We start from the raw sequence: 13,896 nt of genomic DNA on the forward strand, positions 1-13,896 counted from the left end.
ACAAGGGGAAATCCCTCTCAGGCTCCCATGAGCCAGGCAGGCAGCAGCCTCCACCATGCCCTCACGCCGGGGGGTGCTTGCCTGGCCCCCGCCCCCACCTCAGGCTGGCCACTCACTGTCCCTCAGGTAAGTGTCAGCGAAGTAGAGGGTGCGGACAAAGCCGGTGAAGGAGTCCTCTGCCGAGCGGGCCTCGATCTTGCGCTGCACGGGAGCCAGCTCCATGTTCTGCAGGCCTGTCCGCTCGGCCCGGGCGCGCCCCTCCTGCACCTGCGGAGGGTCAGGCTGGCCTGAGGGCGGGCTCCGGCCTCCCCTCCCTGAAGCTTCTATTGTTCAACACTCTACCTTCTGGGGGAGACTGGCCACAGCCCACACCATGCCCTGCTTCGTAACATTTACTGGGGACTCGATCCTAGGTGTTACAATTCCTTTTACAGCCGGGGAAGCTGAAGCACAGAGAAGCAGCGTGGCGTATCTGAGCCACACAGCTGGCGGGCAGTGGGGCAGGAGGTGAATCTACGTGGAGCACCCAGAGTCTGTGCTCGTCACCAGAGCAGGGAGGGAGGGAGGGAGGGGTAGTTCGGCCGCTGCTGCCGCCCCCAGCTCTGCTTGGGCTCATGGCTGGCCTTGCTCGGCCTCACCTCTCCCGGGGGGCCTGCTGGCCGCTGCTTCCGGCTGGACACCCGGCTACGACGTATCCGACGGAAGGACTGGCGCAGGGACTTCTTTAGGGACTTCACGCGGGACAACGGGCCTTCCAAGGCTAGTTGGTCGTTGGGATGCAGTGTGCACCTACGGGAACATCGGGCTGTCGGCACTGCTGGGACCCGAGGGTCCTTGCCAGGCACCAATCCCAGACCCAAGCCCTGGCCACCCGGGGCAGACTGCTCACTTGACAAAGACCTGCCGCCGCTGCTGGTGGTCAAAGAGGCCAAAGCCATGGCTGGTGCCGAAGGCCACCAGCCGCCACTCCGAGTGCAGAGCTAAGGACGTGACCACAGCCGGGGGCTGGCACTGCACCAACACGAAGGGCTGGAAGCCGGGCTCGAAGCGCACAGGACCCGGGCGGGCACACAGACGCTCGTGCCCCTTCCAGCGGTAACCCTCCTGGTCCTGCAGCAGGTCGGCCTCCGCCTGCTCCACGGCGTGCTCCGCCTCCTCGTCATTCAGCTCCAGCACCAGGACCTGCGTGGGGTGGCAGATGGGCTGAGCCAACTCCAGCACCAAGGGACACACCTCGCAGGGACCCTGATGGTGGGCACAGCAAAGGACCTGGGACCCATGCGAAGGCCCAGGGCCCGAGCAGGGCCAGAAAGCTTCTGCCCAGCCCCTGACCCTTAATTCTGGTTTCTGGAGGAGAGATAACCTTCCCAAGGCCTCGCTCTAATGGAATTAGGGGGGCAGCCGCTATCCACTGAGAAAAGAGCGAGCATCAGGGCAGCTGATGCTCTTGGTGACAACACTGATGGGCACTCAGGGGGATGGTTCCTGTCCCTATGCCCCCAATCCTGAGAAGGAAGCTCATGTAGACACTACCCAAAGTCACTTGATGATGTCCCCCTCTGCCCTCTACCCCTAGCCCAGCCTGCTACCTGCCCTGCTGTGCCTGCCACAGCCAGGTAGCCACTGTATTTGCAGAGGAAAATCTTCTGGATGCCCAGCCGGGGATCGTCGCTGTAGGGGTCGAAGGAGCCCACCTGACGTGAGAGAGGGGGCCCACGAGTGGCCATGAGCACTGGGCCCACGAGTGGCCATGAGCACTGGGCCCACGAGTGGCCATGAGCACTGGGCCCGGCCCGGCCCCGCCCTCCCTGGTTCCCAGGCTCCTGGCCTCACCTTGCGGAGTGGGGGCCACTCGTCCTCGCCCTGGGCATTGAGGTTCTCGTTGGGGTCTGTGTCGGTGACGAACACCTGGACCGTGCTGAGTTTGTAGAGCAGCCGCAAGCAGACGCCCGAGGCGTCCCAGAACCGCACTGTACCGTCCTCGTGCCTGTGGGCAGAGCCCGCCTGTGGCTGTGAGGGTGCCGGGCCAGCGGCGCCTGCGGGCTCTGCTCCCACCCTGTACATCCTGCTATGCAGGAGGAGAGTACCGTCCAAGTCACCTACCCCGTGAGCAGCAGGTCCCTCTGGGGCGGGGCTGGGGCCAGGCTGGTGCCACCATCAATGGGCCACTCCTAAAAAATGAGAACGAGAAGTCCATGAGACAGCCTGACCCTGAGGTGGGGCTGGGGCTGGGGCTGCACCTACCATGGTGGAGGAGTGTGTGTTCTGCCGGCTGCCGGCAGCGATGATCCTCTCCCACAGCTTCAGAGGGATGTTGGAGACGTGGTGGGAGCAGGTGATAGCGGAACAGTGCAGGGAGGCCAGGTAGGGAGGCTGCACTGGGGGCCAGCCGGCCGTCTGCAGGTCAATCACCACCAGCTCCTCCTCGGCCAGCACCACCAGGGCGTAGGGGTCATCAAAGGCTGGGGGGACAGGCCAAGGGTCAGGGGCTGCAGGAGCTAGTAAGAAGCCGTTTGCCCCAGCCCTGTGGAATCCAATGCTCTAGCTTTAGAGCCAGGGAACTGCATTTTAAAAACCACCTCCAAAAAGAAAAAACACCTGATCATATCATTAGATGCAGAAAAGGTATCTGACAAAACCCAACACCTATTTATGATAAAAACTCTCACTAAACTACGAATAGAGGGGAACTTCCCTATCTTGATAAAGAACATCTATGAAAACTGCAGCTAACATTCATACTTAATGGTGAGAAACTCAAAGCTTTCTCACTAAGGTCAGGAACAAGGCAAGGATGTCCCTTCTCATGGCCCCTTTTCGAGTGCTAGCTCATGCAATAAGACAGGAAAAAGAAATGCAAGGTACGCAGACTGGGATGGAAGAAACCAAACTGTCTCTGTTCACAGATGACACGATCACCTATACAGAAAATCCAAAATAAATCAACGCGAAAACTGGACCCCACTTCCAGTACCCTGCTGTCAGGTGTGAGGGTGTGAGTCGCAGAGAATGAAGGAAAGGCTGGTTTGGAGTCTCCCTCCAAATGGCCTCATGGTGGCGAAGGCGGGAGAACACGGCCCAGGAGGCCCCGAGCAGGCCCGCCCCGCTCACCTGGAGGCCTTGGACCTGTCAGGTCAGAGTCACGCACAGAGGGGGCCCGCCCTCCTCAAGATCTCCAGCCAGGCCTCCTTTCCAAGTTTCGACACCAGCCCTTTCTGGTCTTGCCTGTCACCCAATTTATGAGGCTGACTCAGAGTTCTGCTGTTCCAGCCAAGCTCCCGGAGGCTGGCTCAGAGCTGGCTCCACACTGGGTCCCCTGTCCCACTCCCTGAGGGCTTCACCATGTCCAAGCCAGGACCCCCTTTCCTAAGGGGCGGGCAGGTGTCACACTCAACAGTAGAGGTCTGCCCGCTTTGCACCAAACCCCACCTGAGCCAGGGGAGGCCAAAGAGAGTGTGGTGTGGGCAGGAGGTGTGGCCAGCAAGGATGGAACCACAGACTGGCAGAAAGTGGGAGAAAGGGACTAATTGTGGCTATTGGCCTCAGTGGCATTAAGGAGGGGTGTAGTGGGGACTCAGGGAGGGGCAGGTTTGGGAAGGCCCATGCAGGCCCCTCCTCTTCATTCACAGACAGGCCGGCATCTCTATACCTCCCAGTGGCTAAGCTTCCGTACCCCTCCCGAAGCTCGCCTACCTGCTGCAGGGTCCGCCTCGGTGAGGACAGCAAAGTCGATGACCCGGGAGGTGAAGTCGAAGGCTGTCTGCTGGCCATTGTGGATCACTGAGATGCAGTGGCGGTCCCCATAGCTGGCTCGAGGCATGCCACCCTGGAAGATGGTGAAGGGCAACCTGGCAGGCACGGAAGAGCAGGGGTGGGCTGGGGTTCGTGACATGACCTCAGGCATCCACAGGCTGAGATGGCAGCTTGGGCTTCCCCATGCTTGGCCTCTGTGCAGGGGCTGGGCAGAGAGGCTAGTCTCCCTCCCCAGGATGGGGTGGGGCAGACCCCCATCTCTTCCTGACCACGACAGCCCAGGAGAATTTGGGGGTGAGGAGGGGGCACGTGGGCTGTGGGTTGGGAGTCTCCACAGCCACTCCTGCTTCAACCAGTGTCCCCTCTTTCTGCTCCTGCATCAAGTCTTCCTATGTGACTGTGCGAAGAAACAGGTCTGCTGCTAAAACAGTCAAAACCTGCTAATCTGAATCACGTGTCCGGGAGGACGGAAGGGAAAGACCAGGAGTTGGGAGTCGGCCATGAGCGGTATAAAAGGCCCTCTCCCGTCCCTGGAATTCGAAGCCTTGCCACAGGTCCCGAAGGCGCTCACCAGGCACCTTCCCCGCCACCCTCCGCAGAGGCCTGACAAGCCTTTCCAGACCTCCGGGAAGGCTCTGGAAAGGGCGAAGGACAGAGCACTGGTACCTACCCCTGCCTGGTGGTCAACCAGAAGATTTTGGTAATGGCTTTGCAAGGAAAGGGACCTACAAGGAAAGGAATTAGCTGGAGCACATCCGCTTTCCCGCAGGGGCACACGGGCCTGCAGGGCGCCAGCTTCCCGCGCCACGCTCACGCAGGAGACCTGTGCCCAGGAGTCCTGTCTGAGCAGTTCCCTGAGAAAGCCACAGTGGGCAGCAGAAAACCAACTGTGTGGCTTTGAACAAAGTCTTCCTGCTCTGGGCCCCGGGTCTTGCTTCTGAGTTGGGCGCCTACAACGTGAATGCAGAGAAGACCGACTGGGAACAGAGAGGACATTGCTGTGCACTCAGAAAGGCAGTCACGGGTGACAGGGTGGGCCGGGCCCCCGCCAGGCAGACGGCGCACTGACCATAAGGCTCGCAGCTACGCGAGGGCTCCCGCTGCCGGGCGTCGGTGGACACAGGCCACTGGCAGTAGCTGCCGTCGGAGTGGCAGCTGACAATCAGGCGGCCGTCTCGCTGCCAGCAGACGTTCTCCAGTTGCTTCGAGGGAGGAAAAGGAGAGAGCCCCGTCTGGGCTGAGGGCGGCGGTCCCACGGCCTGCGCCCCACGCCTTGGCGCCGGGGCCGTGTGTGACACGTGGGGTCAGGGAGAGCCCTGTGGTGGCCACCGCCGTCCCAGGCACCGCCTACCTGGCTGCTGAGGAAATGGCAGAGCACGCGGCTGCCCCGCAGGTCCCAGACGACGATGAGGCCCCGGCTGTAGCCGATGAGGACCTGGTTGGGGTCTCGAGGGTGTTCCTGCAGAGCCTCCACCATCTCGAACACCCGCCGCTGGCGGGCCTCCTCCGGCAACCTGGGCGAGGGGAGCGCCGTGAGCCCGCGCCGACGTTCACCCACAGGCCGCGGCCCTCAGCGCGGCTGCACGCGGCGCTTCACGTGGCCGTGGGCTCGGAACGTGGCGGCAGGGAGAGCGCGCGAGGACACATCGCCAAGGGGAGAGGGAGGTAACGCGTGGGACAGGACAGCGGTACGTGTAAACCGCACGAGGGCGCGTGCTCGGGTGGCACGACTCTAAGCAGAAGCAAGGGAGTGATGTCCAGAAAGGTCGATGTGGTTGGCGGTCACCTCCTGGGGAGGGAGGGAGGGAGGGAGCTGGGACTGGGAAGGACACGTGGGGTGGGCCACCTGTCGTTCTTTCCCTGGCGGTGGCTGCAGGGATGCGCCCGTTACGAGAATCATGAAACTGTACGTTCGTATTCGGTGCAGGGGACCACCCTCCAGACTGTTCCTTCGCAAGCATCTCTGCACCCCAGCCTCCTCCCTGCCCCTCAGAACTGCAGAACACTCAACCCCTCACCTCCCCTGTTGACCCAGACTGATCTGACTCTCCCTATTGCAGACACCACCACCAAGGAGCAAAGCTTCCAAAATGATCGGCAGACACCTGCAGGGTTGTGGCTGTCAAGGGCATTTGGCCATAAGCCTGTGTGCTTCGGAGACCTAGCAGACTCCAAAGCACACACATCAGCAGGGGCTGCCCCGATGGGTCTGGGGCCCATGTGACCCACCGCAGGGCCCCTGGGTTTTGAAATACATGGTATCAGTGCAAAGAATACTGGGCCAAGACTTGGTGACACGACACGATCATTCTGAGCCTCATCTTCCTTATCTTTAAATGAGGTGCCAAGCTGTCCAGAAGACTCCTTTCAGCGCTACGATGCTAACATACTGTGGGGTGAGAGTCTCAATGTGGGGGAAAGGTGGGAGCTGCATCTTTCCTCCCATTTGCACAGACTTCCCAGGAGAGACACTGTAAGCTACTGGGACCAAAGGGAGAAGGCCATGCCCAACTCAAGGGGGACAGGTCCCGAACAGCAACAGGGTCTGCGGGCTCACCGCTGCAGCACGGCGTCTGAGCTGATGGTCCGGTCCTCCAGCGTGCGGAAGGCCGGTACCTGCACCACAAACACGTTGCCACTCTCGGTGCCCAGGTAGAGCAGCTCGCGGGAGGAGTGTGGCAGGACCACGGTGATCTGTGTGGCACTGGGGGCGGCCCTGCGGATGGCAACGGCTGCCCGTGAGCTGGCTGCTGGCCAGGCAGGGCCAGGCCTGGGCAGAGCTGGCCTCTGAGACCCTTTAATGCAGTCCAGAGTCTCGGGCCGGGACAAACGTATTGATTACATCCCGCCAGGGCAGGAGACGGGAGGCAGAGAGCTTGTGCTAGGAGACGGAACCCCCTTGGGGCCTCCTGCACGGACACTATGAGTGGACAGAGGGAGGCAGGCCGGCCAAAGGCCCACTCACTCCACCCAGAGCACCTGTGGGTGGAGATGTGTTGGCTCAAACACCTGCCCAGACTGCCAAGGGCTCCACAGGACCTTCAAAAGGTGACCGCACCCAGGGGTTGGGTGCACAGGTCGGGCTGGCTGGGGGAGCAAAGGGACTGCATCCTCACCCTGGGGGGCCACGCAGCGTGAAACTCTCTTCTTCCTGCAGCTCTGACACCCCGCCTTTGACCTTCAGGCTCCACAGGTGCAGGCTGTTGTCATCCAGCAGGGTGATCAGCTGGCACTAGGGAGGGAATGGGGCAGGAAGGGGCCAGTTGACTGAGCCCCAGAACCCAAAGGCCCCCGGCTACGCTTAGGGTGGCCTGTGAACCACAGCGGGGAAAAAGAGGTGGTCCCAGGTCCTCCCATCAGCACCAAACCCAGGGTCACCAAACGCCTGCCTCTCCGTACGCCTCTTCTGGAACATGTGAGAAGGGCATGGAGAGGCCCCTCACCTGGCCAGGCAGGAAGTAGATCTGCACGACAGCGTTGTTCTCCCGATGCAGCCCCATGAACTCCACGCCTGGGGCACCATAACTAGGAGTAACAGGCTCAGGAAAAGCTCCAGAAGGCAGGACACCACCCCTCACGTGCCTGAGTGCCGGGACCTCTGTGCCCCAGTGGCAAGGGGCATAAACTCCCAGTGGCAGAAAGCTCGCCCTTTCCCCAGACAGCAGGACTGGGGCTTGGGGTGAGTAAGAGACAGAGTGGCCTTGGCCAGTGACCTGACCGAGGGTGGAAACAGCCAACCAGGTAGAACTCTCCCATCCAGGCAGGTGGAGACGACTCTGTAGAAGGGTGAAACCTTGGCAGTTCCTAGGCTGCTCACCACCACGCCCACCCCACTCTGAAGCCTGAGCTGCTACAGACCCATCAGCTACCACTTGGTGGCACTCCGTGAGAAAACGCAGGGCGCCCCTGCGGGCCCACCCCCAGCGGCCCTGGCCATGAGCCCTGGGGGTGGGGGGGTTGGTAACCAGGATATGGCCATGGCCTGGCAATGATTAACCAGCTGAGGGAGGGCTGAGCTGGCCCTGGGCCCTGGGGCTCTGCCCTCCTGTGTTTACACCACCTCCTGCTGCCCAGCCCAGCCCACTGGCGGCACCCTTGGCCTCTCTGCCTATGCAGCGGAGGGAGTTACAGCTTTGCTGGAGGGGCCAGTGGGTTCTCCATGGGTGGTCCCCCACTATCCTCCCACCCCCATCCTCCTAATTCTCCCCTAATTCTCCGAGGCCCCACCCTGGCTTACCCTGGGGCTCGGGTCAGATAGGGCAGGAGTGCTCCAAGCCCTGGAGCCCAGCCCAAGCCAGTCTGGCCAGGCAGTGACCCTCCATTCTGGAAACTGTGGGCTTGCCACTGAAAAGGCCTAGAGCCCCCGTCAGCCCAGAACCCCATGCTCTGGATATAAGACGACCGAGCTGGACAACGTCCGGCGCCAACCAGGAGTCCCCTCTCCTCTCTGGTGTACGTGGGGTGGAGTTGAATCTGGACGAGCGGCTCCCTAGCCCGGCTCCACTCACCCACAGCTGCTGCTGTCTCTGGTTTGGACATAACCCTGGGGCCAGTCAACTGACTCCTACTAGGAAGGTTTCAAAAAAAAACTAAAACACTTTCTTGGCCCACCACCTGCCTCCACTTACTGCATTCAGGCCTGACTCCTGAGAGGCTATTTGGGACATCCCGGGAACAAGAAGGGTCACCTGCAACGTTTTTTTTCCCTAGAGGGTGGGAGCTACGAGAACAGGAAGGATACAGCTTGACGGCACCAGAGCGGGTGCCAATGGCCAGGATGCGCAGACAGGGGCTATAGCCGAGGGCGCTGGGCTGGTGTGGGAAGCCGTGCTCCACCGTCTGCAATGAGAACCACGTCGGTCTACAGACACATCCCCTCCATTCCCCCAGCCAGGGGGCCAGTGCTGGACGAAGAAGCCGCACATCCCCTCCATTCCCCCAGCCGGGCGGCCAGTGCTGGACGAAGAAGCCACACATCCCCTCCATTCCCCCAGCCGGGCGGCCAGTGCTGGACGAAGAAGCCGCGGCACAGAGCCACTGCCAGCAGGAAGGAGGATTTTAGTCCCATTCAGCCTCCTACCCAGATGCCCAAGTGTGGAGACAATCCCAGACGCATCTGGGTCCCGCCCTTGGTCCACTGCTGACCCTGTCCTTGGCCGCCTGGCCATCCACTCGCTCCCCAGGAACTATGACTCGGTTCCTCCACCACATGTACTGTGAGTAACTGACCTGGCCCTCCTGCGGGGCTGCAGGAAGCTTTGGGGGGCTGGCACAGTGAAGGCACCTCATTGCTCAGTAGGCCTGGTTGCACTGCAGCCCTGGGCTGGCCCCTGGGGTCCAATGGAACCCGCAGGAGCTCTGGACCATCCGGGGTCCTCCAGCTGTGAACATCTGTTCTCCCCAGGGCCCTCTCTATCACTGGGAGTCCTCCTCCATCTTCCCAGAGCGCCCGTTTCTAGAGTATTGTTGCAGACATGTTTTTGTTCACTTCTTATTACAGAAGTAATAACACTTTGAACAGTAAAGGAGTTTGGAAAAAAATTGCCCATATTCCTACAACTAGAAGTAACCCTTGCTGTCGTCTTGGCATGTGTCTGTCTTTCCTGTGCCTCTGGGTGTTTGCGTGTGTTTAGACTTAAAACACGGAGACCTGTGATCATGCCACATGGTTACACATACACTGTATGGTTCTCTAGCCTGTTTCCCACCCATAGCCAGACCAGGCTGTTAAAAGCACTGTGACAACTCAAATGGCCAAAGAGCACTTGCACGGAGATGCCCTAACTCACCAGGCCTCTGCTGTTGAACATTTCCTTTGTTTCTAGAGGTTTTGCAGTCGCCACTTGCACGGAGGGACACTCTTGGACTCCTACCTTTGCCTGCAACTGAGTATTTTTTTAGGTAGACGTTCCAGGGATGGAACTACAGATTAGAAAGATATTAACAGATTTAGACTGACAAACCGTCTTCGGGAAGGTTTTCGGTTGTTTCTTAATCACCTAACCCTACCCCTCACCTCCCACTTCAGGGGATACTGAACCTGCAGAACTAGCTTAAAGCAGGAAAAGGAGGCCAACCAGCTGCTTTGGAGACTTTTCATTTCTGATTTTTTTAAACTAGGGAGACTGTCCTGCAGAAAAAAGGTTGCACCAATGAAGCAGCTCTCCTTAGGCCCGGGACTCCTCTGGGCTTCACTTGGCTGTCCCGTCAGGCCTCAAGGAGCGAGCAAAGTCCTCGTGACAGCTGGGACGATAACTTAGCAGACTCAACTGCTGCCTGCCTGCCTGCCTGCCCGGTCCAGTCTAGTGGTTCATGGACAAAGGCTCCATGCTGGGGTCAGGCCAGAGAGAAGAGGGCCAGAAGTGCCTATTCTGGGGATGTCTGGGGACACCTAGGTGTGGGGGCCGCCTTAGGCTTAGCTCTTTGCCAGGAACACAGTCTGCCATGCAAATGGCTGCACCTGGAAGGGACAGCTGAGAGGGCAGACGTGACCCAGCAGGAGCCTCACTGCCAGCCCAGGTTCCAGTTCAGCTATGTAAAAAATGCAGGGCCTGGAAGAGCCTTGGGGAGATAGCAGAGTGTCTGGAATGTAAACATTTACCGGGAAAAGGAGAGCAGGGCTCGAGATGGGGTGTGTGAAACGTGCCTCCCCAGAGGCCGCCACTAGGCTTCAGCCAGCCCCAGGTTGCTAGGGCCTCAGGAGTCAGCAGCCAGACTTCGGGGGCGTAGTGTTTGCCCAGAACCAGCAGCAGCAGCTCAGGGCCAAAACCTCTGGAACTTGGAAGACTTGGAGACAATGTCCTTCAGGAGCCTGGTAGAGGCCCAGTAAAGAGCCAGGTGTGGATACGGAGCCCCGAGGGATTGAATTTTTAATTCTATTTAATTTTAATTAACTTACATTTAAGAATGGACGCTCACTTTGGTTATGGGAGAACCTTTTAGGTATATTCTTGGGCTCCAAGGGATCAGGGGCTGGAGTCACGCAGACCACACTGCGAACCTCTTTCAAGTGAAAATCTTCCAAACTCTAAATACAGGTCACGTATTTCCAAAGAAAATTTAATGTCTGAATTGAGATGTGGTGTCAGGGTAAAATACACCTGGGATTTAAAAAAACACTAAAGAAGTCTCATTAAAATATACTGACTACATGCTGAAACGATATTTTGGATATACTAGATTAAACAGAATTATCAAAATGAAATTCACTTGTTTAAAAAATTTTGTAATGCGATTTCTAGAACATTTAAAATTACATGTGGCTCATATTACATTCCTGTTGGGCCAAGGCGTAGCCCTCGACAGTTCTGTCTCAGGATGGGCAGTCCTTTGGTGGCACCAGCCATACTGCAGCTTCTGGCCAGGCTCTCAGGCCACACCTTATTCCGTGAACTCCGGGGCAGGAAGCTCTCTGAACAGCTCACCTGAGTCACTCCTGCTGAGAGCCAGCCTCTTTTCACAAGCCCAGAGGGAGACCAAGGTTGGGCCCATCGCTCAATCACTCCTACTCATCCCTCATTTCCTTCAGGGTCCTGGGGACACGTGCCACTCCTCCCTATCTTCTTTTCCATAAGCTGGTTTAGAAAGAACAAGCTTTGAATCCCCCTCGGCCACTTAGAAAGCCTGTGGATTTAGGACTTAGGTGAGCTGCTCTGCTCTCTAATCTTCATTTCGCATCTGATAAGTGAGATGACACCAATGGCTGCATTGGTAGCACCAACACAATGACCTTTAGGAAGACAGACCCCCGGACAGTGTCTGGAAGGCTCAGCCCCGCCCCACCTCACACAGGCCTCGCCCCTAAGGCCCAGCTTCACCTAAGATCTGCTATCATTCCCTGTGACCCTCGGGCCTCTTCTCCAAATTGACAACCATGGAGCCACTGAGGCCCCTTGAGAACAAAATAAGGTATGGGGGGTGTGTGTCCACAATGAACCTACCTGGCCAGGGGTGAAAGTAGGTTCAAACGGAAACAGTGCATGGTGGGGACTCCCCAGGTCTGGGGAGGGGACGGTGGCGGCTCCACACGCAAGTCAGGCCCACAAATCCCCGCGGGAGGCCATTAGAATGTGATGAGGCAAAGCCAGTCCTGAGTGCAGGGACCTGGGCTCGGCAAGGTGTGGGGACCCCAGGCCTGTCAGGAGGCCCGTGGGGTCTTGCTGGAAATGGGGAGGGAGGGGACTTGGCTTTGGGGCAAGGACGGAGGTCAGTTAATTAAGGGGACAGGGAAGAGTGAGAAATCCTGGGCAGAGTGGCCTGGGGAAGAAGGTCCCTAGGGGCACCTCCGGGCTCGGCTGTCCCCTCACCCTCAGGCTCCCTTCCCACTCCTTGGTTCTCTCTTCCCAACTCCCAACGGCCTTTTAAGACTCGGCTCTTGCTGGAGCACAAGGGCCACATGGGCAGCGAGCGACCTTCTCTCCAGGCTTGTGTAGGTCCCGGGCAGGGATGGCATGTGGCCTCCAGTAAAGAAGGCACCGAGAAGGTGCAATGCAGCAGGCGAGGAGCGTGGCTCAGCCTCAGGGGCGCCCTGCTCTGCTACCTCCAAGGCACACAGCAGCCTTGAACCACGCCTCTCCCCAGGACAGCGGGTGGGGCTGAGGCTTGGCCAGGGACAGCAGGCTCGGGTTCCAGGGACGGTCCTCCTAGCCTCGCCCCAGCATCTCCAGCTCAGGATCAAGCTGGGAGGTTGACCAATGCCTGGCAGCCAGTCCCCTACCTCCTGAGCTCAGCATCCAGCCTACCTGGCCCTGCCCCCACCCTGCTACTGGCTCAGGTGATCTCCGGAGGCCAGAGGAGGGAGGAGAGAACAATGAGCTCTTTTGTCAGGGAGCTGGGAAAGGAGAGATTTGTAGGAGCCACCAAACTGCAGCGCTGTCTGGTGTGGGGGAGAAAGCCCCATTTGCCTCACGCTGGCTCCAGGGCCCACCTCAGGTTCCCAGAAGGGAGAGGACATGGAGGCCCTTGTCTGGCACTCAGCAAGCGGGGCCCTGTCCCAGAATGAGGGCTGAAGACTTCCCAGCATGTGTTGGGGGTAGGGAAGGAGGGCTGCCCAGAGCCATAGGGGGGCGCCTAGCTGACTGGGTGGCACTGTCCTGCACTGGGTGTGGCCAGCTCAGATTCCTGGCAGCGGCAGAAACCTGGTCCTCTCCGTGTGGCTGTCACCTGACACCAGGGGCCCAGCCACAAAAGAGCCAAGACAAAACAACCTGGCGGGGGCAGGGGCAGGGGCAGCCAGGGGCAGAGGGTCAGGGCCACACTGTTTGTTCAGGGCCTGGGGGTGGAGAAGGGCAGCCAGGAGGAATGGCCGGATGGGCATGCCCTTATCTCTAGGGGACAGGGTGGCCTCGAGGGATTTTCAAGGAAGAGGTCTTACTCTGACATGAGCTTATGTCCACTCAGAGTCACTTCCTCCCTACTGAGGTGTCCAGTGGGTCCCACGGTCCCCTCCTTTGGTCCTCAGTGGCCCTGCTGGCATTGTCAGCAAACTAGTCTGTCTTCCCAACAGCCTGTGGGCCCAGCGCACACCACAGACGAGTGCTTCACAGGCAGAGAAACAGGCTCGGGAGGTGAAGTCGCCATTCTGAGGCCACACAGCTGGCTGACAGATGGAACCAGGAGTCCTGACCACCAGCCAGCGCCCTCCACCATGTGCTCAGGCTGTGCGAGCCTGGAGGCCTCGGTTTCCACCCACGAGCCGTCATGATGCGAACTGTGGTACGGCACCAATCGTGTGCCCGGTGCCATTCGAAGAGACGGAGCACTCGACCTGGATGTGGAAACATTATGATGCCCACTCTACGGAGGCGCAGAGAGGTTATGTCACACGTCTATGATCACTCAGTGAGGAAGTGGCACAGCGGGCACCTACGCCCAGGACATCTGGCTCCAGAGTCCCCGCCCCTAACCACTGTACTCCCCGGCTCCTTTGCTGCCTGGCAGAGGGTGCAGAGGACCTGTCCACGGACACGGCTCCTTCCCAAGTACTGAAACCAAAGAAACAGGACATGGGGCTCTCCGGCCTGCTCTCTCTGAGGCACCCTGCTTGGTGTAGATGTTAAGGAGTTTGGCCAGAAGGTGCTGGACAGAGAGGCCCAGCACTTGTTTAGAAGCCAGTGTCTGAAAGCTTGGGACAAGCCTATTTTG

The 13,896-nt window shown here is 59.2% G+C and overlaps 1 protein-coding gene across 10 annotated transcripts in view; it reads right to left on the reverse strand.

The window, feature by feature from the left end:
* Positions 1 to 13,896, reverse strand: part of LLGL2 (LLGL2, scribble cell polarity complex component) — a 31,639-nt gene that overhangs the window by 3,645 nt on the left and 14,098 nt on the right. For all 10 annotated transcript variants that reach the window (XR_003046458.1, XM_015589811.2, XM_025047151.1 and 7 more), the window contains exons 3-17: positions 8,495 to 8,592; positions 7,197 to 7,278; positions 6,870 to 6,985; positions 6,311 to 6,469; positions 5,105 to 5,267; positions 4,823 to 4,955; positions 4,424 to 4,478; positions 3,694 to 3,848; positions 2,245 to 2,462; positions 2,104 to 2,171; positions 1,834 to 1,987; positions 1,590 to 1,694; positions 890 to 1,182; positions 639 to 789; positions 117 to 267 (exon numbers count right to left, since the gene is read on the reverse strand). Coding sequence is in view for 9 of the 10 variants with exons in the window: in XM_015589811.2 (XP_015445297.1) it covers positions 117 to 267; positions 639 to 789; positions 890 to 1,182; positions 1,590 to 1,694; positions 1,834 to 1,987; positions 2,104 to 2,171; positions 2,245 to 2,462; positions 3,694 to 3,848; positions 4,424 to 4,478; positions 4,823 to 4,955; positions 5,105 to 5,267; positions 6,311 to 6,469; positions 6,870 to 6,985; positions 7,197 to 7,278; positions 8,495 to 8,592 (2,101 nt within the window). In the remaining variant the exon portion in view is untranslated. The remainder of the gene's footprint in view (positions 1 to 116; positions 268 to 638; positions 790 to 889; positions 1,183 to 1,589; positions 1,695 to 1,833; positions 1,988 to 2,103; positions 2,172 to 2,244; positions 2,463 to 3,693; positions 3,849 to 4,423; positions 4,479 to 4,822; positions 4,956 to 5,104; positions 5,268 to 6,310; positions 6,470 to 6,869; positions 6,986 to 7,196; positions 7,279 to 8,494; positions 8,593 to 13,896) is intronic.

The sequence above is a fragment of the Pteropus alecto genome, unplaced genomic scaffold, assembly GCF_000325575.1.
Source record: "Pteropus alecto unplaced genomic scaffold, ASM32557v1 scaffold134, whole genome shotgun sequence".
Classification (NCBI taxonomy): domain Eukaryota; kingdom Metazoa; phylum Chordata; class Mammalia; order Chiroptera; family Pteropodidae; genus Pteropus; species Pteropus alecto.